The sequence below is a fragment of the Amphiura filiformis genome, chromosome 6 (genome assembly GCF_039555335.1).
Source record: "Amphiura filiformis chromosome 6, Afil_fr2py, whole genome shotgun sequence".
NCBI lineage: Eukaryota > Metazoa > Echinodermata > Ophiuroidea > Amphilepidida > Amphiuridae > Amphiura > Amphiura filiformis.
In genome coordinates, this window is record NC_092633.1 from 10,730,126 (window position 1) to 10,756,582 (window position 26,457).

At 37.3% G+C, this 26,457-nt stretch overlaps 1 protein-coding gene, 1 non-coding gene and 1 pseudogene across 2 annotated transcripts; 2 read left to right on the top strand and 1 right to left on the bottom strand.

Moving 5' to 3' along the window:
- Positions 1–1,635: 1,635 nt before the first annotated feature.
- LOC140154179 (histamine H2 receptor-like) lies at positions 1,636–2,739 on the top strand. The gene has a single exon (XM_072176787.1). It carries the CDS (start codon positions 1,636–1,638, stop codon positions 2,737–2,739), a length of 1,104 nt encoding a protein of 367 aa, XP_072032888.1.
- Positions 2,740–16,717: 13,978 nt separating this feature from the next.
- LOC140154956 (leukocyte elastase inhibitor pseudogene) lies at positions 16,718–22,569 on the bottom strand (annotated as a pseudogene).
- Trnam-cau (transfer RNA methionine (anticodon CAU)) lies at positions 20,915–20,987 on the top strand. The gene has a single exon. It is a non-coding gene; the product is annotated as a tRNA-Met (tRNA).
- Positions 22,570–26,457: the final 3,888 nt, after the last annotated feature.

Here is a 26,457-nt window from a genome sequence, read left to right on the forward strand (position 1 = left end):
GGAATTTTGCAATTTTCGTGCATTTCCACCATGTTGTATCGGTCATCCCACCTACGCATGCACAGATTGTTGTTTGATTTGCACCAGTTATCATCGCACTGAGTATCAGCTCTCACACGTGACCAGTCATTATATTTTAGTCTGTTTCATTTTGGAGATAATTGATGTAATTTGTAATAACTGCTTTTTCATATTCGCCAATTTTGCAGAATAATTTCGCTTCAATTCAAGCCCTAAAGTTATTGAAGTTTCCAGACGTCCTATTTCTATCAACGTTTAATGGCAAGTCTCATATTTTACCAAATGCAAACTGAGGACCTAGTGTTTATTCCTGCCCAAAACTAGCCATATGCACCTTGTACTTTTGCTGTTCTCGGACATTGTAAACACGTGTTTTTTCTGTAATTTAATAGGCCCGCTTTTTGCGTGATTAGGCAGTGTCCCTAGACTATTAATTTTATGCTAATGCTGTTACGTAATCATGTGTATGATATAATTTTTACATGTGTTGTTTGAAAGACAAAGGTGCAGTGTTTATGTAATCATTGAGAAATGCCATGAAAACAATCCACAAATGACGTCACGAGTCAACTCTTAAAACATACTGACTGCCTCGTATGGCAAAATAGTTTGCAAAAATGTTTGGCCAAATTATTTTACAAATCGTTTAAAAAAGTATTCATGGTCTTTATATAACCCGACATTTAAATGTTATTATTAAAACGTTTGAATGAACATTGTAAGAACATTGTTATGTTTGCTGGAATTATAATATATCTACACCATTTAAGAGTTGCAAATTGTGTTTCCAAACATTTGGCATGTGCAAATTTAGGGGCCCTGGGAGGGGACAAATAATGTTTGGCAGACCGAGAGGGGGACAAGCAATTTTTGGCCAGGCGGGAGGAGGAAAGTATTTTTTGGAAACGTTTTATGTAAAGGGGGATCATAATTATTTCACATCCTAATTGTACGCATATTTAATTTTATAAACTATGCCATACTGAAAATCACATCAACATCAATTTTGTCTGTAGTTTTTAAGAGATAATGATAAGTTTTTAAATAATTTACGAAACATTTGATGATTAATACATACACGTGTATCTTAAAATCGGGTTTAGTGACAACTCATCTGCCTAGATTCATCACATCGTTCAAGTACTTACAGGTTGCCTAGATAATTGGATTTATTCCTCAAGTGTAACATCGGATGTTTGATGCACGAATTGCTGACGCACAATGCCAAGCTGCAGCGATATGTTTGCCTTTGCCTCAATAATGAAATTTGGTCTTGATCATTTCTGTTACGCCAGTTTCAATAGCATTTTGAGATGGTAACAGTAACTGCTGTTCTAAAATACCGTAGCATTTGTCGCCGGAATTGCTCGATTTTTTTCATACAAAACATATTGAGAGTTATACAGTTCGGCATTCAAGGTTTGCTGGAAATTTAACTTGATTAGTGAATAGTTTCCACTCGAGTAAATTGTCAAATGTTCAATATATAGCCTATCTATACTGTTTTCCGCATCAGACAATTTGAAAATTTCTTGGGAAACACTTCTACTACCACTGGTGGTATAGAATAACCACCAACCAGGTTTTTAAGAGATAAATATACAAACATTTGTAATGGAGCTATTGAATTCATTTGCGGGTGATGTGAGAAGTCAAACAACGTTGGATAGGAATTCTTCTGATGATGATGATTACGATACCGATGACCAACCGCCTTCTGTTGCAGCCATAAGAGCATCATTTATCATCATTACCGTTTTACTTGCAATCTTTGCTAACATTTTATGCCTTGTTGTTCTACCACACACCAGAAACAGAATACCAGAAAACAATCGTCTTCTGATGATGTCCCTCTCGGCAGCCGATTTAGGCATTGGATTTATAACGGCATTAAGCATTGCACCTGCCATTCTAGGACATTGGCCATACGGGACAATTATCTGTAACCTATCATCGAGCCTTAATAATGCTTTCAGTGGTATATCTATTTTGTCATTGGTCTTGATAAGTTTAGATCGGTATGTAGCCGTGACAAAGCCTCTCAGATACGTGGTGATTGTGACTCGAAAGAAAGTCATCATAGTTATAGCCATTTTATGGGCATTTGAATTGGTTTTCTGTAGTGTCGTCTTTGCATTTACCGGAGCGCCAATTAAGTATGATCACACAGTGGCTAAATGTACACCTGTTTGGCGACCAGGCAAAGACACGCCAATGCTCCTTGTTACATTGACTCTAACCATCGTAATACCTTTTCTGATGATGATCTTTATATATACAAGACTGTTTCTAATAGCACAGGTTCAAATCAAGAAGATGCGTCATTTGAGAAGTTTAGGTTCACGCGAAGGCGATAGAAATGGAGTGTCTATATCTACGCACAGTGATCGCAAAGCTAGTCGGACCTTTTTCGTTATAACACTTGTTTTTGCATTTTCCTGGTTACCGTACACTATAAGCGCTTTCTACAGTAATATAAGCGGACATTCTCCAAACAAAGTTGTACAATTTCTTGCAGTTTGGGTTATAATTTCAAGCAGTTGGTCAGATGTGTTGGTATTTGCTGGTATGAATAGTAGTTTTCGACTTGCTGCAAAACGATTGTTTAAGTGCATGAGGCGGAATTCCAGGGTTCTAGACAGTAACATGCCTGTAATAAGTAAAGAAACAGCATTCAACAACGAACACTCTCAGAAAAGTTTGCCCAACGTTGGTTAAGGAGACAGGGGCTAAATGTACACCTGTTTGGCGACCAGGTAAAGACACGCCAATGCTCCTTGTTACATTGACTCTAACCATCGTAATAGATGATGATCTTTATCATATATACAAGACTGTTTCTAATAGCACGGGTTCAAATCAAGAAGATATGTCATTTGAGAAGTTTAGGTTCACGCGAAGGCGATAGAAATGGAGTGTCTATATCTACGCACAGTGATCGCAAAGCTAGCCGGACCTTTTCCGTTATAACACTTGTTTTTACATTATCCTGGTTACTCTACACTATAAGCGCTTTCTACAGTAATATCATGAATATAAGCGGACATTCTACAAATAAAGTTGTACAATTTCTTGCAGTTTGGGTTATAATTTCAAGCAGTTGGTCAGATGTGTTGGTGTTTGCTGGTATGAATAGTAGTTTTCGACTTGCTGCAAAACGATTGTTTAAGTGCATGAGGCGGAATACCAGGGTTCTAGACAGTAACATGCCTGTAATAAGTAAAGAAACAGCATTCAACAACGAACACTCTCAGAAAGGTTTGCCCAACATTGGTTAAGGGGATTACAGCCCAAAGTTGGGTAATGTTTTTCCCAATGTTGGGTAGTGTTTTGCCCAATGTTGTGTAAATTCCTTAGCCAAACACAATATTATTTGTTCAAAACTGGAATATTACACTGGCAGCATGTACGTGTGACTCGCATGGATATGACTTTACAGTGGACTTCTTTTGAGTCTGTTATATTTTGGTTGTAAATTATTATCATAATATAATAAAATAAATATTAAATCTGTTCATGAACAAGATGATCAAGATGCATCATCCGGCTGACTGATCAGATGATGAACTGTTGACCTGTGACACACTTGATGGTATAACGTCACAGGAGAGTCACCGGTGTAGCGTTCTAATTGCTGCGCAGTCCTTGGAAGGTTGTGGCGCAGTCCCCCTTCTCTGTTGAGCGAAGGTTCCTCCCGCCGGACATGTATGGCCTCCTTGAACCCTCTTTCAAACCACGTATGTTTTCTATCGAGCACTAGCAAATTTGAGGTGCGTGTAAACCGCTGAGTCATTCAAACCTGTAGAACTGGGTCTGCGGTGCTGATACATAGGTTTGTGCAAGGGTTGTTTCGTCTCCCCTATTATGAGTCCTCACGGTCAGAGTCTTTGCACTGGACATGCTGGATGGTACGGCATAAGCAATATTTTAATAGGTTTGTCCTTGGGATGCACCAGTTTCTGTCTCAGGGTATTTCCAAATTTCAAGGAGACGGGGATGTTGTGATTCCCGAATATGCGCTTCAACTTCTCCGAAACCCATGCTAATATACGGGATTGTATTAATGTTCCTAGGACGTGTACTCTTTGTGGCAGCGGTAGATTTTGACTTCTTTCAAGGACCTATGACGCAGCAATTAGAAAGCTACCCCGCACATCGTCATCATCCCTATATCTTCGTGTTAAAAATTGCCGTGATAGTACAACGATTCCTCTCGTTTTTTAACAGCTACGCATCGCGACTTTGTTCGAGATAGGCCGAGCGACTCAGGCTAAGCATACCATGACTATCATATGAGATACCACAGCGTTTCTATATTCTACACATTATAACGATTTGGGCATGCTCTAGTACCACATATGATGTTTCTATTACAAGAACAAAAATTGTTTTCAGGTAAAACCAGTGTATTTTGTTTCCCGTACACTCACTCGAAAAGCAGTACACTAATTAGCGGGGCCTTGCAGCTTGCTGTGGATATCTTTTACTGCATTTTTAATGTAAAAAATTTGAAATCCAACGTAAAAATTGAGATAGGCCTATATTTAATTTTGAGAATGACAATTATCTTTTATAGGTATAAAGGAACGCGTTTAGCCCATCCAGGTGCACGTCTTAGACACAATGCATATCTAAACTTTCTTTATCTGTGTCAATAATAGAATATTGATTTCAACGGAGTATTGAGCTGTATGGAAAAAATATTTATAATACAGGGTGTTGACACTGTGCCCCGACGACTCATACCATCAAGTGACGTGTCACAGGTCAATAGTTCATCATTTGATCAGTCAGCCTGATGATGCGTCTTGAATGAGACGCGATACTGTCGCTATCAAAAATAGTAAGTCCAGATGAACAAATTTATTATCATAATAGCCAATTTATAGGTCCACAGGTAAAATAATTCAATCTTTGTCCCGGATCTTTGTGGACAATAGATTAACGAAAACATTATTTGTGCTTTAGGACCGTGATGCCTTGTGCTCAGGCGACGAAAAAAAGAAATCCTGTTCTACGGGCGGACGGACCTTTCAAGTTGGGTCGGTCGGTCGGCCTTTTTTTTTCTTTTTCTTTTTTGAAATGACCAAAAAAATCACTAAAATCTGTAAATAATTTGCAATTTGAGAAGATACAAAACAAAAATTGTTCCTGAAATTTCCGAAATTTGGGTCGGCATTCATTTGTACAGGAAAAATGTTTCCCCAATTTGTTCAAAATCTGGGTCGGTCGGGCCCGTAGAACAGGGTTTTCTCTTTTCGTCGCCTCACCGATTTACCTGAAAAATGCCGTGCATTGTGCAAGACACGAGTCCGGTCTCAGTATAGAAACAAGCTACGGTGGATCTGATCATGATTGATATTTTGTATCAAAAAAATAGCGGGACAAAAATACGTACCCTCAGTAGCAAGTTAGCAACACGCTTAGAGTCAGTTGCTGCGGACACCGGATTAAGTGTTTCCTTCCTGAGAGTATCATTCCCTTTACCATGTTATACTAGATTCGGAGCGCGAGCGATTATTGCCGAATATGGTGCAACTCTACTAGTCTTATTACAAGACTGCCCTACCCCTAACCCTAAACTACGTAAACCAGGACTGGACTCAAGTCTAGGAAGTTGCACCATATTCGGAGATCTACTGTTTTAGTTAAAGCCGGCCACACATTGCTATTACTCGTTTCCCAGGAAATGCCAAGAGAGCAACATGAGTAGGAGTAAATTTCACCTTGAGCACAGTATAGTCTTACAATTCGGGTCTGATTTCTATAGACTACCCAATACGCACTACAATAGGCTAGGACTACAACTGGTTAGTTAGACTCTCACTTCCCCATCTGATTTTTCAAGTGATGGTATTGGATCGACCACGTCCATGATCGAAATAGGGAAGATTTACTTAAAGGAATTGCACATTACAGGTTGTAACAAAAAATATTTATACAATTCAGAAAATGGTATTAGGCAGACATGTCACTTATTGATTGTAATGACTTTTACTTGATCGTCAAGGTAATATCTTAAAATACTGCAAAATCTTTGTATCAATAAAATCGATGGTCTACAAGTGAAGTAGTCCTAAAACAGCTTGTGCCAGTTTGTGTAGCAAAAGTGACTGAATGTGTTGAATCATGAACCCGGTACCCTTAAGATGGATAATTTTAAACAATGGGGCATTTGAAGTGGTATTATAATGAATAAATTTGAAATAAATATCATATTATTTATTTACTTAAGTAAATAAACTTAAAAGTGAAAGACAAACGTTAAAACCCTTTGACTTTGTTTTGAAATCTTTGACGATAAGCATTTAAGGGTTCATTTAAGGGTGTTTTTAACCCTGTAATTATGGAAACCTTTGGACCTCATAACTGCTAAATTCTTGGTCTAAAGAATATAGAAGTATACATTTTTAGAATGGCAAAGACTTGATGAATTCATATGTGAGGTCAAATTTGGGCCAAAATGCTCATTTTTGGAGAAAATCCCCTCTTTCCTACTATTCTGTGCTATTATGGCAATAGTCAGATATAGCACCTTAATGTAAAAAAACGTACCCACAATAGTAAATTAGCAACACGCTTAGAGTCAGTTGCTGCCAGGTGGTGTATGACGTGCATTCCCTAAATTCAGTAAATTTTCATCGTCAACCGTGTAATTGAATGGGATTATTTTGAAATTTTAAAACGCTTGAAATATCACAAACAAATAGGCCTATGTTGATAAATAATATAAATACAAGCTAAAACCGTTGGGGTTCGATAATGAACCCCACAAAACTAACCGAGTATATGGAAAATGCCATACGGCCGGGCGATTTCACGAGTTGCCGGCTCGATCATGTCATCCGCCGCCTGGTTGCTGCCAAGGAGCTATTAAATCATGGAGACACAATAGATTACGTAACGCATTGTTCCCTTGCGCCGATTTGATTTGCCGACAAGCTATTCATCGAAAGATACCTTTTGTTCAGGACAAAAGGGTTCACCCCATTAAATCGGTAACTGGCCCGACAGCGTATTAACGCTTTACCAGGCAGGCTACTGCCAATAAGTGAACAAAAGAAAATCATGTGAAAGCGCCCATCACTTCAGCGAAAGGTACGTTTTGTTCTCATGTAACCCACGGGTGTGATTGAGTCTTCGCCAGCACACAAAAGCCCAGTTTACCGTCGATGTACAGTTATTTACCGCCGACGTTAATTTAGGCGCCTCGTTTAAATAAATTGAATAGAGTTGCTGATCGATTATCCTTAACAACGTAGCGTGGCTGCCGGTATATAGGTCCATGTATATCTGTGCCACTTTCTATCAATTAATTATTACGTAGTATATGTTGTTATCGTGGTTATATGCCTATTCAAACGGGTTTCTTAATATCACGAATATCCATTTTAAAAGCCAGGGACAAGGGAGGGAATGAAGGAGGGGTCGATGGGTGTAAAGAGGAGAAGCGGGTGGGCGATCTAGATTGGAGGAGAGGGGAGGAAGATAAAAGGAAAAAGAAAGAAAGAGGGGGACAAGGGAGAGAGGAAGAAGGGGAGAAGGAGAGTGCTAAGAAAGAATTAGTGCAGAGAAAGGAAAAGAATGAATGAATGAATTAATAATTATTATTATAGAAACTAAACACATTACAGCACTTGGCAGCCATTTGATGATGTCAAAGCCTTTATGCGTTACGTAATTAATACGCCCAGTCAGGTGTATTTTACACCTGCCAAACACAAACCGTCGTTTTATCTTTTCAGTTTCTGTTTCCGTATCCGTAACAGTTTTTGTAAGTCATTGTTATTCTGAAGTGGTAGTCTCCCAGGTGTGACCAATCTTTTATTCTAGCTTTTTGTTAGTTACTGAAAATTTGAAGCTCGTGAATTTCAGTTTTCGTTTTGGTAAGTTATATTGATTTTTTACATAAAACCTCGAGATGTGCAGTTAGGTGCTAATCTAGACAAAAGAAGAGTCTAAATTTTACGGTCCTAAATTCGCGGTAAATTGTACGGCTTCAATTGACTTGTGTTTGGTGTATATGCACTTACGCCTAGACGTAAGTGCCTCGTAAAAATAGTCATGCATTGAAATATATACTAACCATTTGCCAAGTTACAAGCAAAAGTCTTTCATATTGGCGATGAAACGAGCGTCTAAAATAGTCAAATACCTCCCAATGAGGCGCGTACAAGTGGTGATTTGGGAATCATGTTTTATATTGAAATGCAATACAAAAGAATTGCACTGGAGCAAAGCTAATGTATTCTATTCATTCGTTCCAATGGCAAGCTAATCTGATAATTGGTTGGGTCTAATATGCAAGGCTCGGGTTTATTTTAAATGTTTATTTTTGCAGAGCTTATTTTCAGTCATGGATCATACTGATAAATTTCGCAAGGGATGGAGAAGGAGGGAGGGAGGGAGGGAGGAAAATACTTGAGACTGAACAAGTCGACAGTGGGAGGGGTGAGGAAGAAAGAGAGGAGAGGGAGAGACGGAAAGACTAGAAAAAGAAAAACTCGAGAGGAGAGAGTATGGACCGGGAGGGAGTGGGGAAACTGATCATGGGGGGGGGCAGGAGGAAGCAAAATAGGGAGTAGAAATAGACATTGATGGAAGGGCGACATTGTGGCCATGCACCGCTTTGGGGTTCGACAGGCTCATAAGCGGACCTTTTGTGATTTTAGGGCTTATTTGCAACGTTTTTACAGAAAAAAGTGGACTTTGTCATTCGGATTGGCATGCATTTTGTCAAATTAATGTAGATCAATTTACCAATGTAAAGACGAGAGGGCGCTAGACCATCAAAACACTGGTGTTAACGTAATCTTTTCTCTCCCGGTTTTATTGACATAAGCAATCACCTCTATTGAAATAAGCTGATTGGTACTTCAGAGTTAACAATGAAGTCAGATTACAGTAACTTACTGAATCCCTTGCGTTTTCGTATCTGAACAAAAGACTTACGGAAACTGAAAAGATAAAAAGACCCAAAATACCCAATTTTGAAAACTGGGCGTTGTACGTACACTTTCATTAATATTGATTGGCAACATTTTCCAATATGTCAGCACTCAAATCGGACACAATAGAAAAATAAACTCTGCAGTGCGTTGGTTGCTGCGGACACCGGATTAAGTGTTTCCTTCCTGAGAGTATCATTCCCTGTTATACCAGATTCCACACGATCTACAGTTTAAACAAAAGCCACACATTGCTATTCCTCGTTTCCCAGGAAATGTCAAGAAAGCAACATATACATGTCATGATATAGGACAGAAAAAAATTTTATTTTAGAAAAACAGTCATGAAAAGGTGTAAGTATCACCTTGAGCTTGGATACATAGTCACAATTCGGGTCTGATTTCCCTTTAGACTACCCAATACGCAATACAATAGGCTAGGACTATTGGTTAGTTAGACTTTCACTTCCCCATCTCATTTTGCAAGTGATGGTATTGGATCGACCGCAACCATGATCGAAATGGGGAATATTCACGGAAGGAATTATATCTCTTCCGAATTGCACATTACAGGTTGTAACGAAATTATTTATACAATTTGGAAAATAGTACTAGGCAGAAGGTAATTTCTTAAGATACTGCAAAAGCTTTGTATCAATAAAATGTTGTCTACAAGCGAAGACATGGCCATTTGTGTAAAGTAGTCCTAAAACAGCCAGTTAAGTGTCTTTGTGTAGCAAAAGTGACTGAATGTGTTGAACCATTAAACATCTGGTCGGTTGTCTTAAATTGTTGTTCATGAAGGAAGTCGTAGGAGCCTGGTAATACCATTAAATATGGAGTTGTTCTAGAATTTCATGAAAACAGGAATTGTGTGTTCTAGAAAAGATGGTTGGAGACTATACGTAACATTCATTCCTATACCTATTTCTCGATTCGAGTCGGGTCTTCGACACATTACTCGTTATCATGGTCACCTGCATTTTTACTGGGGCTTTTTGGAATTGAAACAATATACTTCTACAAATAAAACACAAGATATACACAGCATAAACCATGGTTAACATTATACTATATTTTAATGGTCAGTGTTCTGTTCTGCATACATATACATTTACAAATAAATATCTTGAAAATATAAATTTTGTTCTTCACACACATGTATTTAAAAACAAAACAAGACACAAATGTGTCCTTTCATTACATGCTTTTAATGCAAATCATTTTATTTCCAGTAGCTTTCAGTATATATGTGTTAAATATCAATATTTAAATACCAATATATTCGTCTTTATACATTGGTATGCGGTGTTTTGTGATATGAACGGAGGAAATTCACTCAAAGAATGTGCTGAAAGTGGAGGGAATATATCTGATATCATACCATCCACTCCAGCAATGAGAATCCTTGGGAGCACACGACAGGGAACACACAGAACTGTCAGACCACCTGTGAATATAACACCAATAAGTGTGTTATCAGACCACCTGTCAAGTTGATATATGTTTGTAACCAATGTATAAGTGTGTTATCAGACCACCTGTCAAGTTGATATATGTTTGTAAGCAATGTATAAGTGTGTTATCAGACACTTACAGTGATAATGAGGGGGTACAAGTTGAATACAGGGAACACACAGAACTGTCAAACCACCTGTAGTGATAATGAGAGGGTACAAGTTGATATATGTTTGTAACCAATGTATAAGTGAGTTATCACACTCGTTGGGCTGCGCCCAACTCGTGTGATAACATACACATATGACATATCACACATCTCAAATCCTTCGTCCCCTGCACGTGTCATGTATTTCAATACAATACCTACAGAACATTGCTGTCCGATCCGATCCCATTTTCTTAACTTCTTCTAAAAGTCTGTTGACCTTGAAACGTGCAGTTTCTCCTGCGGCTTGTCTGCATAACATATTTCTATTGATTTCTGATAAAATCGCGTGATTCCCAAAAAGGTCAAAAACTCTTTACAAAAACCCATCAACCTTCAATTTGCAGGGCTGGGTAATTAATGGAATATGTATGAAAATTATCCTGTTTCTTCCGCACCAGCTATATCAACAGAGATTCGATAATAAGATAACCATGATAACATCAATGGAAGATAGATTACTTATATATTGGCGTAAGTAAAACAGGGTACATATGAATGAATGATAAAATATATTTTTGCAATATATCTTAGGCTAGATATTACAATGTATACACTTCCATGCATTCAAATGGAAATAGGCCAATACCAAATGATGTCTCATGCATTACAAAAGGAAATAAAAAATGATATCTGTAAAATAAGTTAAGAGTGCGCATTAACGATGCGATAATTGCAATGACGTGGTTTCGGTTTCTTTCATAAAGGAAATGCTGAAAAGTTGTTCAAACACTATTAGGCCCCCATTTTTTGCAAAACATGTAAGTTTGACAAGTTGTGACTTTTGGACACCTGATGAAAGAATGGAACTATACGTTGAATTTTATTACTTGGTGTGGCGCTTGCAGCAGCAGACACTGATGATAGCAATTTTCACTTTTTATTTACATGTTTTATATATTGTGATCAAATTGGCCTATATTATTGTTATTGGTGGTGCAGTTACACAAAATATGTTGTATAGATAAACGCGCTGAATATGCCTTTATATACATCCTGGTGGGTTCATTTGCCATCCGTTAACTCGATCCGTTCAGAGGTATATCGTATGGTATCGGCGCCTCCGCCTCCGTCGCACATCATAGGCACTTCACCCTCAGGTATTAACCATAGGCTATATGTATCTGTTGCATCACGTACAAACACCATCTCTGGTTGTCGTATCACACATCTCAAATCCTTCGTCACTTACTAAGCGCGTCATATAAAATGCCTACAGACCAATGCTGTTCAATCCCATTTGCAGGGCATTTTGGTTAACTTCTTCAGAAATTATGTTGACGAATGACCTTGAAACTTGTAGTTTCTTCCGCGACTTGTTTGCATTGCCATTTCTGTATTTTCTATTGATTTCTGATGATAGAATCCCCAATCCCGTGATTCACAAAAAAACCTCCAAAACCTTTAAAAACCGATGATCAACCATCAATCTGCAGAGCTTGGTAATTAACGGAATAGGTATGAAAATTACCTGTTTCTTCCGCGCCAGCTATATTAACAGAGATTCGATTGTAAGATAACCATGATAACATCAATGGAATTAAGATAGATTACTTATAAATTGAAAGATATGTTTTCGCAATATTATCTTACGCTAGATATTAGAATGTACACTTCCATGTATTCAAAAGGAAATATGCCTACCAAATGATGTTTCATGCATTACAAAAGGAAATACAAAATGATGTCTGTAAAATAAGTTAAAAGTGCATATGCAATAATTGCAATGACGTGGTTTCGGTTTCTTTCGTGAAGGTTTCGGAAAAAGATGAGTGATGGGCTTGATAATTAATGGAATAGGTATGAAAATTTCCTGTTTCTTCAGCGCCAGCTATATCAACAGAGATTCGATAGCAAGATAACCATGATAACATCAATGGAAGATATTACTTATGTATTGGCGTTAGAAACAAACCAAATTGAAGGGTACATAATTATCGAGGGTTGAGAGCCAGAAAGCCTTAACTCACAAATGATTTGTACAAATGTTTCCTTTGTGAGTTACGACTTTCTGTTTTTTATTCGATATGAATGATAAAATATATTTGCAATAATCTTACGCTAGAATGTAGAAAATGATTACGTTAAAATAAGTACTGCATGCAATATCACTTTGACAGACTGCCCCTATACCATTAACAAAATCCCTAGTGACGTGTGCCTAAAATGCCAGGGTTACCTCTTTCCGCATTTCTATACCTCGACTATTTGTCGAAACTGCGCGTTGATGGTGCTATTTTGCGATGACGTGGTTTCGGAAAAAGATTTCGAAAATGCAAAATTGGTCAAGTACTTTAAAAGTTAGAGCGATTTTTTTTTTGTGCAAAACATGTAAATGAAATTGAGCTTTTTATATCAATATTGCATAATGATACCTGTTTTCTGATTTCTTTTTGTGACTTTGTTTGGTTGGTAAATGACAATCCTATTGGCGTGGCCAAGAAAGGGTGAAACCATTTAGCGGAGGTGCGACACATATCACTCTGACAGCACGTAACCAGATTTATTTGCGAGGGAAGAGAGTGCGGATTTTTCAAAAAGTGGGCCTTTTTTAAAAATAAATTCGCGGATTACATTCTGGTTAATTTGAACGGTGTGACGTGAAAAAATGGTTAATTCGTTATCTTTATTAATTAGGACTTTCTTGTGTACATTTTTAACATTTCCCGAATGCAAAGTGGCCGTTTTGTCAAGGGATTTGTCCAGGCTACGACCCTGGATCACTATCAACTGATTAGTATCCGTTTGCTGCAGGTAAGTATTTCCTTTGATCTGTTGATTACTTCAACTACCTTGAATTTTATTAATATTATGATAGCATTTTCCACCTTTTATTTACATGTTTTATATTATTGTGATCAAATCGGCCTATATATTATATTGTTGATCGTATAACCAAACGCTGAGCATGAGGAGTCTATTTCCATAATTGTTTAATGTACAGTTTATGTTTTAAAATGGATTCAAAATGAGGCGTGATTATCAAATTGTTATAATTTAAGAACGGAATTGTCAATTGTCAAAAATCGATGTAAAAAGTATGTGATAACTGTTTTGTTCCTCAACCACATCACCCAGAGGATGATTTAAGGAAGCCCCATCATGCACTGTAAAAGTGTTATCACTAGAGTTTCAACTGCCACTTTACTTCTCAAATCCCATTGAACTCAGTGCAAAAGATGTTGTTTTAGAATTGCCCGTGTGTCATTATTACTTGGTCGATTTCAGATCTAAAGTGATGTATGCATGAAGGATAATTCACAGCTTCTGTAGATAACATAAAATGTGAAATCGACCAACCTTTAGAAGGTGATTTTATTGTAAATATATCTGTCCAAATTCAAATTTAGCCATGCACGTGTGTATGCAGTGGGCGGGCAGTGGTGTCATGTTCACTCACACAGCTGTGCTAACCGCAAGACTTGCTGGGAAGTGCTTAAATCATCCTCTGCACATCACCCAAAAATAAAAGTTTCCAATATTGTGAAACGCTGCAAAGCATATCATTATTACCCCCACTGCACATCGCAAGAACATTAATTGATCAGGTTTGAAATCACAAAGGTATAGAAGTTCCTTATTTGAAATGTCCTTTCATAACCTTTAATATACAGTATATCCTTTAGTTTTCACATTGCATTGATATCTAGCGAATTTTCACACTCCCCCTCCACACTTTCTCTTTGATAATTGTGTTATCTTTTCCTCACTCTCTCATTCTCTCGCTTATTCAGAACTTGAAGAAAGGGGCAAATAACTTTGGCCGAAGCGGGATTTGAACCGGCAACCTCTTGATTGTTATTCCAGTGCTCTACTATCTGAGCTACTCAGCATATGACATATACAGCTACCAGTATGTTTGCTAATGAGCTGGTCAGAATAATATCCCACAAAGAAGGATCACGCAATCATTAGCACGATAATTCACGCCGTCGTGCGCTGTCGTGCTAACGATTGAGTGATCCTTCCTGACGGACTACATGTAGATCAGAGCGAAATCAATGCCGATACAAGCAAAGCAATCCAGAGGTCGCCGGTTCCATTCCCGCTGCAGCCAAAAAAATTGCTATCCTTCTTTATAGTTGTTACTCGGTCAGTTTCTCTGCATATATTATTCAGAATTTATATACAACTATTTACATGATTTAATCATTGAGCATTTATCACAATATCATAGGGCAAAACCTAGCCTACTCCTGCCGTATGTCAAGTTCAAAAACGCTCTTCTCCAGCTCCTACCATACGCTGGTGGATATACACCCATCTTGCAATGCTAATCGGGGAATTTGAAATCTAATGTAGTCTATTTTAATAATGGATCATTTACTATATCATTCATTTCATAAATTTACAAATAATAGTCAACGCATCTCCATTAAGCGAAATATTATTTTATATAAAAACTGCCCTTTGTATATATATATAATTATATGCCATCGTATGCCATATTTATATATGTATAATAATTTTTTTTTTTTTTGGCCATGTAGGCCTACTGGTATATCTTGATTCTATTCCATGTGTTTCTTGAAAATAAGAGTGATACAATATCACTCTACCATGTGCAACATTATAATCCCTCGTTTCAAGTTGTTGTTTTTTTCAACGCTTTTTGTTGTGTTGGGAAAGCGCCACTACCTCATTGGTCAAATACCAACCGCTTTCCTTAAACAAAGGGTAGGCCTACTGTAACAGCCAAAGATATTGGTAATAACGTCAGTCAAGAGCTTAGGCAGGATAATACGAAACCTATATATTTTTGCTACAGTCAAGTACATGGCCATGCTGCACTCATCATAACGATAATATCCTTCAAGGTTATGGAGAAAAATGATGGTGATATATGTTTAGATATTTGAAATAAATAATTGACAACTACTTGAAGTGTATTTCCGGAATCTATATTGGATTCACTCGCGCTTATATATTCGAACATCTCGCAATAGCTAGGATCCATACGAGGAGAATTAACGTATCTTTCTAAATTCCTAAGATTAAAACGTTAATCTTAGATTGCGATGAAAACAAGCTAAGATTTAAATTCCTTAAACTAATAGATTGAAATTGAGCTAATCCGAATTTAGATTACCATTTTTAGTCTAATAGATTGAAATTCAAATCTATTAGATTAAATTTTTAATTTTAATTTGGATTAATCTTGGATTAGTTTCTATTTTGATCCAATATTAATCCAAGCTATGATTTTAAAAGTCAATCTTATGGATAAGAATTTGAATCTGTAAGATTAAACATGTAAGTCAGCTAAGCTCAATTTTAATCTATTAGATGATTAAGAACAAACTTTTTAATCGTAGTAATTTAGATAATAGGTATACTTTGGCGTAAAGCTCTGATAAGGAGTGGCATTATTCAGTAACTAAAGTTCACTTCCGGCAATAAGAAAACAATCGAATCCAAGCCACATGTACCACTGGCTACAAGCATTATACGCCAAGCACTTTTCTGGATGTTTTAGTCCTATACACTGTGGTCTTATAATCGTTGGAGATATATGGTCATTTGACAGTTTTACAGTAATAATCACTGTTTTGCTCTGTATAAGGCAAAAAAAGAGATTAATTTTGTCTTTCAAGCCCCGCAGGCATATTGAAAGCCATTCTAGCGCGTAGCGTCTTATGCCAGAGGATGATTTTTAAGCACTTCCCACCACGCCACTGTGTTGACTTGCGGTTAGCGCAGCTGTGTGAGTGAACATGACACCACTGCCCGCACATTGCATTGACGGGCATGGTTAAATTTGAATATGGACTGATATATTTACAATAAAAACGCATTCAAAATGCTAGTCGATTTCACATTTTATGTTACCTACAGAAGGTGTGAATTATCCTTTATGCATACATCACTTTTGTTCTGAAATCGACCAAGTAATAATGACACACGCACAATTCTTAAACAACATCTTTTGCACAGAATTCAATGGGATTTGAAAAGTAAAGTGGCAGTTGAAACTCTAGTGATAACACGTTTGCAGTGCATGATGGGGCTTCCTTAAATCATCCTCTGGTCTTATGCACTGGACCTTCTTACATGCTTTTTAAAAGTGTTTTTAAAACACTCGACACCCCCACAACACCCAGCACACCCCCACAATTCCTCGAAGCACTTAGCTTGTTCTTCTATAAAAACAAACAAACAAATATAGACCTTAGCTTTTTTGCAAAATGTTTGAGAGCTAGCCTTCCAACTCTGATAACAATTTATTAGACCTAAGAAGGTCGGTCAGTATGTAATGAAAGTCAGACAACAAATAAACACTGACGGACCCTCGTATTTGAGTTCAGCAACCATTTGCTTATCTGACTTTTAGAGGATGCCGATAAGTTCTGCCAACTCTTGATCTTGTCAGCCTTCCTTCAATGGCAGCTGGCGCTCGTATTGCTGGTGCCGCTAATATTTGTTCTGGTTTATATGATGTCAATTGTTTATCAGTTGATGTCTTTTCCTTACTTGGTCTAGTCACTCTGCCGAGAAACAAGATTGTATCGGTTGGATTGTGTCTTATGTAAAACAGAAACGGTCTGTTGATGTTTACACTGTTTCCTCGAGACCTTCCTGACATGATGATCGCCGTAGCAGCAGTAGCTTCACTGCCTTCTTCCTTCACCTCAATACTTGCTTCGTGATTCGCCTTGGAAACGTACAATTCCTTTGTATTCTCCTCACACACGCCAGATAAATCAGCTTTCTCATTGTCAAATAAATCTACCAAACCCATCTTTTTCAAAACTGAATTCAGATCAACTTGTTCGGAAAGGGAAAATTTGGGCAAATAGACATCAAGTTTACGCTCAGTTTGGGTAATATCTGCCCATCGGCGAAATGTTTCCGGTGTTAGTTGCTTTTCAAGGTCATCTAGCGCATAGGTATATCTAGGGACAGCTATTACCATGCTGAATACTTTACCATTGTAAGGCAATGCAATAACGTCACACTGACACACGGAATCATATCCATACGGAAACATTCCCGCCTGATACATCATTGGTACTTGAACGGAAACATTGTGGGATGTATGAAACATACTTGGTCTCGTCAATTTCTTTCTAAATTGTTGCTCCCATTCGGCTTTGAAATACACAGCATTAACGAGCACTAGAACAGTTAGCGGATTCAAGTCATCTCGACCTATCAAATTCTTGATTTTATTATTTGTTTGTTGTCTGACCCATGTGTTGATTATTCTTCTAGCGTTGCGTCTGACTAAATTTTCTGCGGTAGCATTAAAATATTTCTTTGTGTCGTGAATAAATTGCTCGCTTAAAGATACACTGTCCATTACAAAGATCCGATTTGCCGCTCGAAGAGAATAGGATTTCGTTAAAGACGACATAATGACGTCATTCAAATCGTGGAACGATCTGTGTAACTGTAAATCCTCTGATGAATCGAGCCCCATAACTTCCAGAATTTGTTTCGATGTGTTTCCGCGTGAACCAAGATGAACCATCGCTAGACTATTTGAAACACTGTACGGGGAAAACAATATGTTATCATTGTTTGGATCTGTTGCTATTTCTCTATAAAGATCTAGCGCAAATCTGTTATTGACGTCGCTTGTTTGACGATTATCCAACCAGTCCAAACCAAAATCTCCACTTGACACATAGCTCGTCGGCATACTGCTGCTTTCAGAGTAGTCTTCTGACTCGTTCCCAATGGTTATTGTAGCATATTCTTCTGTTGTAGGCAATCCATTCCCTATTTTAGTGACGAGTAATGCTACCAACGTCGTCCATGACAAAAAACGCGACGCCATTTTGAACGCACTATGTCAAAAGTTCTGCTCCTTGCCTCAGTATAGTAATATCCTCCAGCAACTCTGTAAATAATTAAGAGAAAGATATTATAATGCAGTGTGTAATGATCGAAATATACTAAGAGAATAACGATCAATTTTGTAATTAAACCATTACATTAAAGTGGAAGTTGAAAACATACAAAAACTACGCACTTTTGTAATAAGAATATCAGCACCTCCATATGTCAACGTGGTGAAGAGTACATGCCAAACTAACACCCAATGATGGAGGGACAATGAAGTGAAACATAGCGGAAAAGATAACTTTGTGGTAGCCTTAAACAACAAACGGGTTTTCCGTTTTAGTCTTTGGCATTATTTCAAAGTACTTCCTTTGCAGGTTAAGCATAAATAAAGCTGTCTATAATATGAGGCAGAGAAGATTAGGGTTAAAAAGACAACATTAACACTTCTTGACTTCTGTAAACCAATTTGCCGTAACTATACTTGATAGCAAAGCTTCTCCAACTTTTTCCCGTGAATCTAATTTGATGAGATAAATAAGGAGCAATCCACAACAGCAGAGCCTGTCTCAAAGTGATTTTCAATGTTGGTAGCCTGCACATTGATGCTGTGATGAGACACAAAAGGTTCATGGAACTAAAAATCTCTTTAATGCGCATCAATAATTATTTCCTCCGTTTATTTTTACTACGGAGCCGAGTGTACAGAACCTATAATATTGAGAACTCTATCATTCGAAAATTAATGATATTTCAACAATATGGCCCCATTCTTTTTCTGGAGTTTTTTGAACGTGTATGTGATACAATGATTCGCTGGTAAATAGTAAAAAGAGTCTTGGCCAATTTACGGATTCAGGCTAAATTCAAAATTGATATAAAATGTTTGATTTTTGATTGATTACAAAAATTAATTTTTGTCATTGAATGAAATTGTATCGGTGTCATGATTACGGTGAAGGACACCAGTTCAAATCCTTTGTTTGGAGCCAATCAATATAATTTCACGCACAACCTCTATTCGCTGTCGTAGTGCACGTTAGTAACCATTGGTTACGGCTCATCCAACGAGCCGAGTGATGGTCAGAATTCATTCGGCCATTACTGGTCCCCCCTGCACCAAAGTGGCGTTGTGTCTGCCCAATTGGGTGAATTAAAGCCGGTTCGATCCCAGGCGGAAACATTTTTTTAAACTTTCACATAATGTTTCATTTTCTTCCGTTTTAGTCTTTGGCATTATTTCAAAGTACTTCCTTTGCAGGTTAAGCATAAATAAAGCTGTCTATAATATGAGGCAGGGAAGATTAGGGTTAAAAACACAACATTAACACTTCTTGACTTCTGTAAACCAATTTGCCGTAACTATACTTGATAGCAAAGCTTCTCCAACTTTTTCCCGTGAATCTAATTTCATGAGATAAATAAGGAGCAACCTACAGCATAATACAAAATAACGTTCCTTATTTACACAGAGAGCCTGGCACATTGATGTTCACGGCCCTTTTTTTATCAATCCAATAGTTAATCAAACACACAGTAATTTTCAACACAAATGTATATTGGATGAAACGAAATGTTATGACAAAACAATCTATCGGTCATCTATTATTTACTTTTGATTAGCTCATGATGCAGTCATGTCTACAGTAGAATTCACCACGACCTTTGCAGGACTTAAACCCCATTAAAAGCTATTAAACCAAGATAACACTCATTGAAAACAGCTCAACTGATTAAATCAGATCTTCTCTGGTTAAATCCACACTACACATGTTTCTGTTTTACCTGTGCAATGAGCAATGAGCTGGTATTATAGTTTCAGTTGGGTGAACGATTATAAAGCGAACGCAAGGTAACAATACTGTGTGGGCTTTTGTTTACGAAATGAGACAATAGTCTGCTTATTGTTAACCAGCGTTCTTGAAAATGAGAAGCATAATGGTTTGCAGACTTAACACGGTTTGGAAATAATTTCTTCATATTTTTGGTGTTATCTGTCGTTTACATATCCTTCCTAAAACACAAAAGTGCGAATATTTCCTAACACCTAAATTAGCTAAAATTTAGGACATGTTACAAAACTATATTTTCTAGAATTTCAGAGAATACTTTAAATATTGGCCGGTTATTTTCACAGAGTGACGTTAACTAGGCAATTGCCTATACTTCTGACATACACTACTTGTGGAGGTCACGCGTCAATTGTGAGAGCTCTGTGTATTGTGTATAGGAAAACGGACAGTAACTGCAGTATGTCTAGAACTCTGGTCATAGTATCCATTTTTACTTCTACTAACGTTTTATAGAATTATCTCCCATCTTGTTTTATTTTAGTCGAAGATTATAGCATGCTTTGCTGATAGGAAGACATACGTAGTTCCATCGTATATCTTGGAAGCTCAGAGAAATATTAATATAAATTGGCCAAAATGCTAAAGAAGATCTTGACATGAACCAAACATCATGGTCATAAAGAAAAATACACATATCAGTTGTTTCCGTAGTGTAGCGGTTATCACGTTCGCTTCATACGCGAAAGGTCCCCGGTTCGATCACGGGTGGAAACATTTGTTTAAACTTTCACATATGTTGCATTTTCTTGCAATCATTTTGTAAAAACCAGTCGGGCACAAAGTTGAGACAATTTCAGAAACAAACTTACAGCTGAGAGAAGAAAACAAAAAGGAAAAGAAAAGAAAAGAAAGGAAAAGAAAAGAAAAGAAAAGAAAAGAAAAGAAAAGAAAAGAAACGAAAGAAAGAAAGAAAATGTAAGGAAAGAAAAGGAAAGGAAAGGAAAAGAAAAGGAAAGGAAAGGAAAGGAAAGGAAAGGAAAGGGGAAAGGAAAGGAAAGGGAAGGGAAGGGAAGGGAAGGGAAAGGAAAGGAAAGGAAAGGAAAGGAAAGGAAAGGAAAGGAAAAGAAAAGAAAAGAAGCTAAAAGCTAAAAAAATAACGAAAAACAAACTTCAACATTGAATGCATGATTGATTTTTTCTTTAGTAGAGAGAAACGTCAGAAATAATCCAACAAATACATATTAGGATACAAAGTGTATTACTGTAATGGTCTATTAGATAAGATGCATTTTCACGCTAATAAAGGAAATGCATGATAGGCCCTATGTGTATCCTTAACCTCTGAATGATAATGCACACACTGCTGCAGAGGAAGTCACCATCAATTCCGGTTTTTCACTTAAACATGTCAACAGAATAAAGTGTTAAAGTTGACCCACTGACACTTCGATTGTCTTCTTTCGGGAAAGAAAGAAAAAAGAAAAGGCAAAGTAGAATGCAGCTTTTAAGCAGTTTTAAGCAGCAGTGTACAGTTTCATATTCCTTAACTTCTCTAAACAATCAATCAATCGGTCAATCAATCAACCATTCCAATTGCAATTACACTAACCAACTACACAATCAATTAACCATGATCCATCCACCCAACCGACCAAATGATCAAACAAGGAACCTCCTAATCAAGAAGACACCAATTATACCTGGTAATGGTCTGTTTCTTCAAAGATCTTTAGTTTTTCACCCTTTATACGTAAATGACAAAGTACACCAAAGTTGCGTAATTGCCGCCTACGTAATTTGACGAGTAATTCAATATCGAATCCATGCGTCCCATTTCTTAGGTCGCAACTGTGTTGAATTATTGCGATAAATAGTTGAGACAAAACTGGCAAATACTGTACCGAAATGATCCACGAGAAGGACTATTAGGCATGTTTTATTTAAAAGTGTTATTTTATCATTAATTAAAGAACCAAATTGGAACACTACTTATTGTAACTGACAATCTACCATTTTGTTAGAAACCCACAAGGGAAAATAATAATAAAAATTTAATTATTCTTACCTTTTCGAAAGAGAGAAAATGTAACTTAAAGACCTCTATCGTTTACACTATACATTATAATTATGCAGTCTATCATCTGGTTGCATAAGTAGTTGAAATCATGGATGTCGTTGAAATCATGGATGTGTATATATCTATCCAATCCAACAAGGTGTACGTTCTGGCGTTGAGTGGGCCAATATGTCCTATCAGGTGTCACGTAGCGACTTCCGAAATAGCACGGAGTGAAAGTTCCCGGCACTGGCATGACCAACCCACTAATGTTGAGGTATAAGAAAAATCAATAAGTTATTCTAACTCTACTGCTCGTTGTTATAGTCCAGGGTGGATTTCGCGAAGTTTGGCTACTTCCCGATGGTCCAGGGCGGATTTCACAAAATCTGGCTACTTCCTTCCTACTAAACTCATTTTCTCGGAATGGAACTGTTATAGGAACAGGACCAAAGTAGTTTCTGGTGGATTTGTTAACATGGTTAAAAGTATAGGCTAAGAGATATATTACAGCTTATTAATACATTATGCTTTATCCGTGCAAAACAGACAAGGAATGTAGACAACATCCAGACTTTGTTTTGGAGATCACAGACTCATGTATCACAACAAAAGTACAACATTATTAATCGTTTGTAAATCAGTATATAGCTTACCATTTACCAACAGTGAGATTTGAAAATTGAGGCAGAACTTTTTGAATGACCCTTTTGATGACCCTTAAAATTAAGGGCAGGTCTATATTTTAAAGAAGAGCAGCGCGGTTTTGCACAACTACAGGAACACCCCGTACTGTCACAGATATTCTCAACAAATTGAACTGGCCAACACTACAGCACAGAAGAAAAACGTCACGACTCATCACAATGCACAAGATTCAGCACCAAGAAATATCTGTTCCAATTCCAGACTACATACAAAGACAATCTGCCACTCACACTCGTCAGTTCCATCCTGAGACGAAAATCAGGTTCCATCCTGCTAAATTTCGTGTCATTGGTCCATCCTCCAACCCGGGCCTCCAACACCTACAAATTCAGCTTTTTCCCTCGCACAATACCGAAATGGAATATCTGCCCTCTTCATTACTTGATTGCACAAAGCTGAGCCTCTTCAAAGCAGGACTCTATAACATTACATTTTAATTTGTTGTTTAATTAGCTTTTCTGAGCCGTGTCTTTTGACGACCGGTGTCGGCAATCATGTTCTTAGTCAGATATTGCCTTTATGGCAACTTTACCAAGTATTGTTGTAGATGTAGATGTATCAATTTTTAATCATTTGCTATAAAATGTGTATTACATTGCGAATTTTAAAAAAAATGGACATTCTTCGTATTCACAATGCAATTCGATGTGTCTGATATGCTATAATGTCCCACAATAAATACTGTCCAAACGTTCATACCCCATCCCTTAACAGAATAATAAAAATTCCGTCAGTAAGGAAATAATACTTGGAAGTGTCACCATTGCTGCCGCTTCAATTTGTTTGAGTATAATCTTGGCTGGTTTTTCTTCAACAAAATTAAATTAGGATTTCAAATTTTTACATAGCGTTACTTTTTATTTTAATGCCATCCAGATAGGATTTATGCAAACCGAATTTCCAAACGAAGTTCATAAATGGACATCCGTGTTGTACCGCATGACCCATCACATGACTGCTGGGGCACTTGGGTGGGTTAAGATTACATAATTGTTGCTATAAATTTGATTGTTGGATCTAATTATTGGTCATTTGTGTAACCCGGAATCATAAACCAAATAAGGCTTGATTTAAAATACATTTACTCACACTTTTATCATCATACGGATGTCCACTTCCGGCGAGTTTGAATTACTTCCTCTGATAAAAACTAGCCGGGCAGCGAATCAAGTCATTGCTGAGGCTGGACTCGCTGGATGGACAGACCAGACACGTGACAAATCAAATTATCTCATAGGTTTTTAATACACATGTGAAATGTGGGCAATAGCTTTAAATCTTAAATAAAAATAAATGTTTAAAATCGGCAGAATTACTAATGAAACTAATAAATTACGTAAGATAGACGTTGCATAAATTTCTTCTCATTTATCTGGAAAAAATACCGAAATTTTAACATGCAGTTAAAAAGACCTATTTGGCAACATATTTGGCCACTTCCGTATTCAATCAACCACGGCTTCTGAAAATTGACACCAGGATGTATGGCACATGTAGGCATATGTACGAACGTTTAACGCCATATTGTAACATTTCCTTTAAAATAGATTATAGTTTTTTTCCGCAAAATTTTAGTTTTTACAGTCAGATAATGTCCCTTTAATTACAACAAGCAAAGAAAATCTCATAATTCCAGCGCCGATATCGCCAATGTGTACCACTCCGTCGCTCGTGACTGAGGTCGGTCATATTAACATGGATGATGTGTTATCACCATCCAGTAGGCCTACGCCATGTACGTAGTACAGTGTTATCAACATCGCGTATGCGTTCGACTAATATTTCGATCGTATGATTTAAACGATGGATTTTGCAGTGTATGATTAGTTCATTAGTGTATATATAAAACTGAAAGGCGTCTTCAGCAATGTAACAATACGGCTTTAATAAAAAGTGTTATATAAAAATGTACCTAGCACACAAATCTAAACGTGATTTTTATCTTTAGGCCTAATTTGGTAGGTGATAGGAAATTGTTGATGTTGATGATTATCATAGGGTCTTCTTCTTTACTTGCAATTACATGATCAGTGCTATTCCCCTATTTGGGATATTAGATTGTATTTTTGACCCATTTGTTTTTCTCGGCCGTGATTATGGGCTAGTCAAATTAAGAAAAAAAAAGGGGTTAACCCACCACTAATTGCAACAGAATCCATTTAATCACCATTCATTTCAGAAAAGCATATATAATAACACATCAAAAGTCCCAAAAAATCCAAGTAGTGGAACAGTGCCTAATTTGCATAAATCCAAAATGGCCGCATATGCAGGGGTGAAATTTCAAAGTTATTCAAATCTTGTCAATAACCATACAAATACATTGCTCTTATCATAAGGATTCAGAAAAAGTATAGTTTGACCAGTCTCCGACATATAGTTCTTGAGTTATAGGCAAAAAGGTCAAGTGTCAAATTTTGGGGCCCACGGGTGTTTACAATTTAAAAATGGTCCAATTTTAATCCAACTGGTCTCAAATTGTTCCTTTGGCAAAAATAAATCGAGATGGTAAAAGTTGCATTATTTTGGATGTTTTGTTACATATAGGTAACATCACAAAATAGGTTAAGGTCAACACGGCACAATGGGATTTGACCTTCTTTGCCATGTTACCAAGGTAACAAATCACCTGAGACATGGCAAACTATTCTTTTTATTAAATGCAAGCGGAACAATATGAGACCATTTAAAAAAAATCAAAATCTGATAATTTTTCATTTTTTGTCCCCCTGTGGAGTTCAAATGTTGACATTTGACCTTTTCCCCTATAACTCAAGAAATGTACATCGGAGACAAGGGCAATACATTGGTATGGTTTTCAGCAAGATTTGACCAAATTTGACATTTCACCCCTGCATAAGCAGCCATTTTGGATTTATGCAAATTAGGCACTGTTCCACTGTGGCACTGTTCCACTACTTGGATTTTTGGAGACTTTTGATATGTTTTTGTGTGAGCTGTTTTTTGTTTTTGACTGCAAACTGTAACGCCCAACCAGCACTTCAAGTCTATGGTAGTACTATCAACCATGTCACAGACTTCAAGTACTTGGGATCCAAGATATAGGCTCTAGTGCTGGAGACCTAAAAAGAAGAAAAGCACTAGTCTGGGCAGCTTTATCACCAAGCACATGCACGGAAAACAAGATCAATGCCTTTGCAACATCTTGCTACAGAGTCATGTGAAACATCAAGCGTGTGGATCGGATTCCAAATGAAACCATCTACAATCTGACCAACACCACTCCACTGGTTTCCAGAGTCAAGATTCATCAACTCGAATTTCTCGGCCATATACTGCGTCTTGAAGACGACGAGCCAGAGGAAACTGGGACGGACGCGCACACTGTACTTACAGTATGTCCAGCACCTCCTGGGAGATACTGAAGGGATGCTGTAGCCAAACAAAATTGTTTCGCTTGCCCAAAATCGCAATAGTTGGATGGAAAAAGCTTGTAGTCGCCTGCTCCGCAGCCGACTG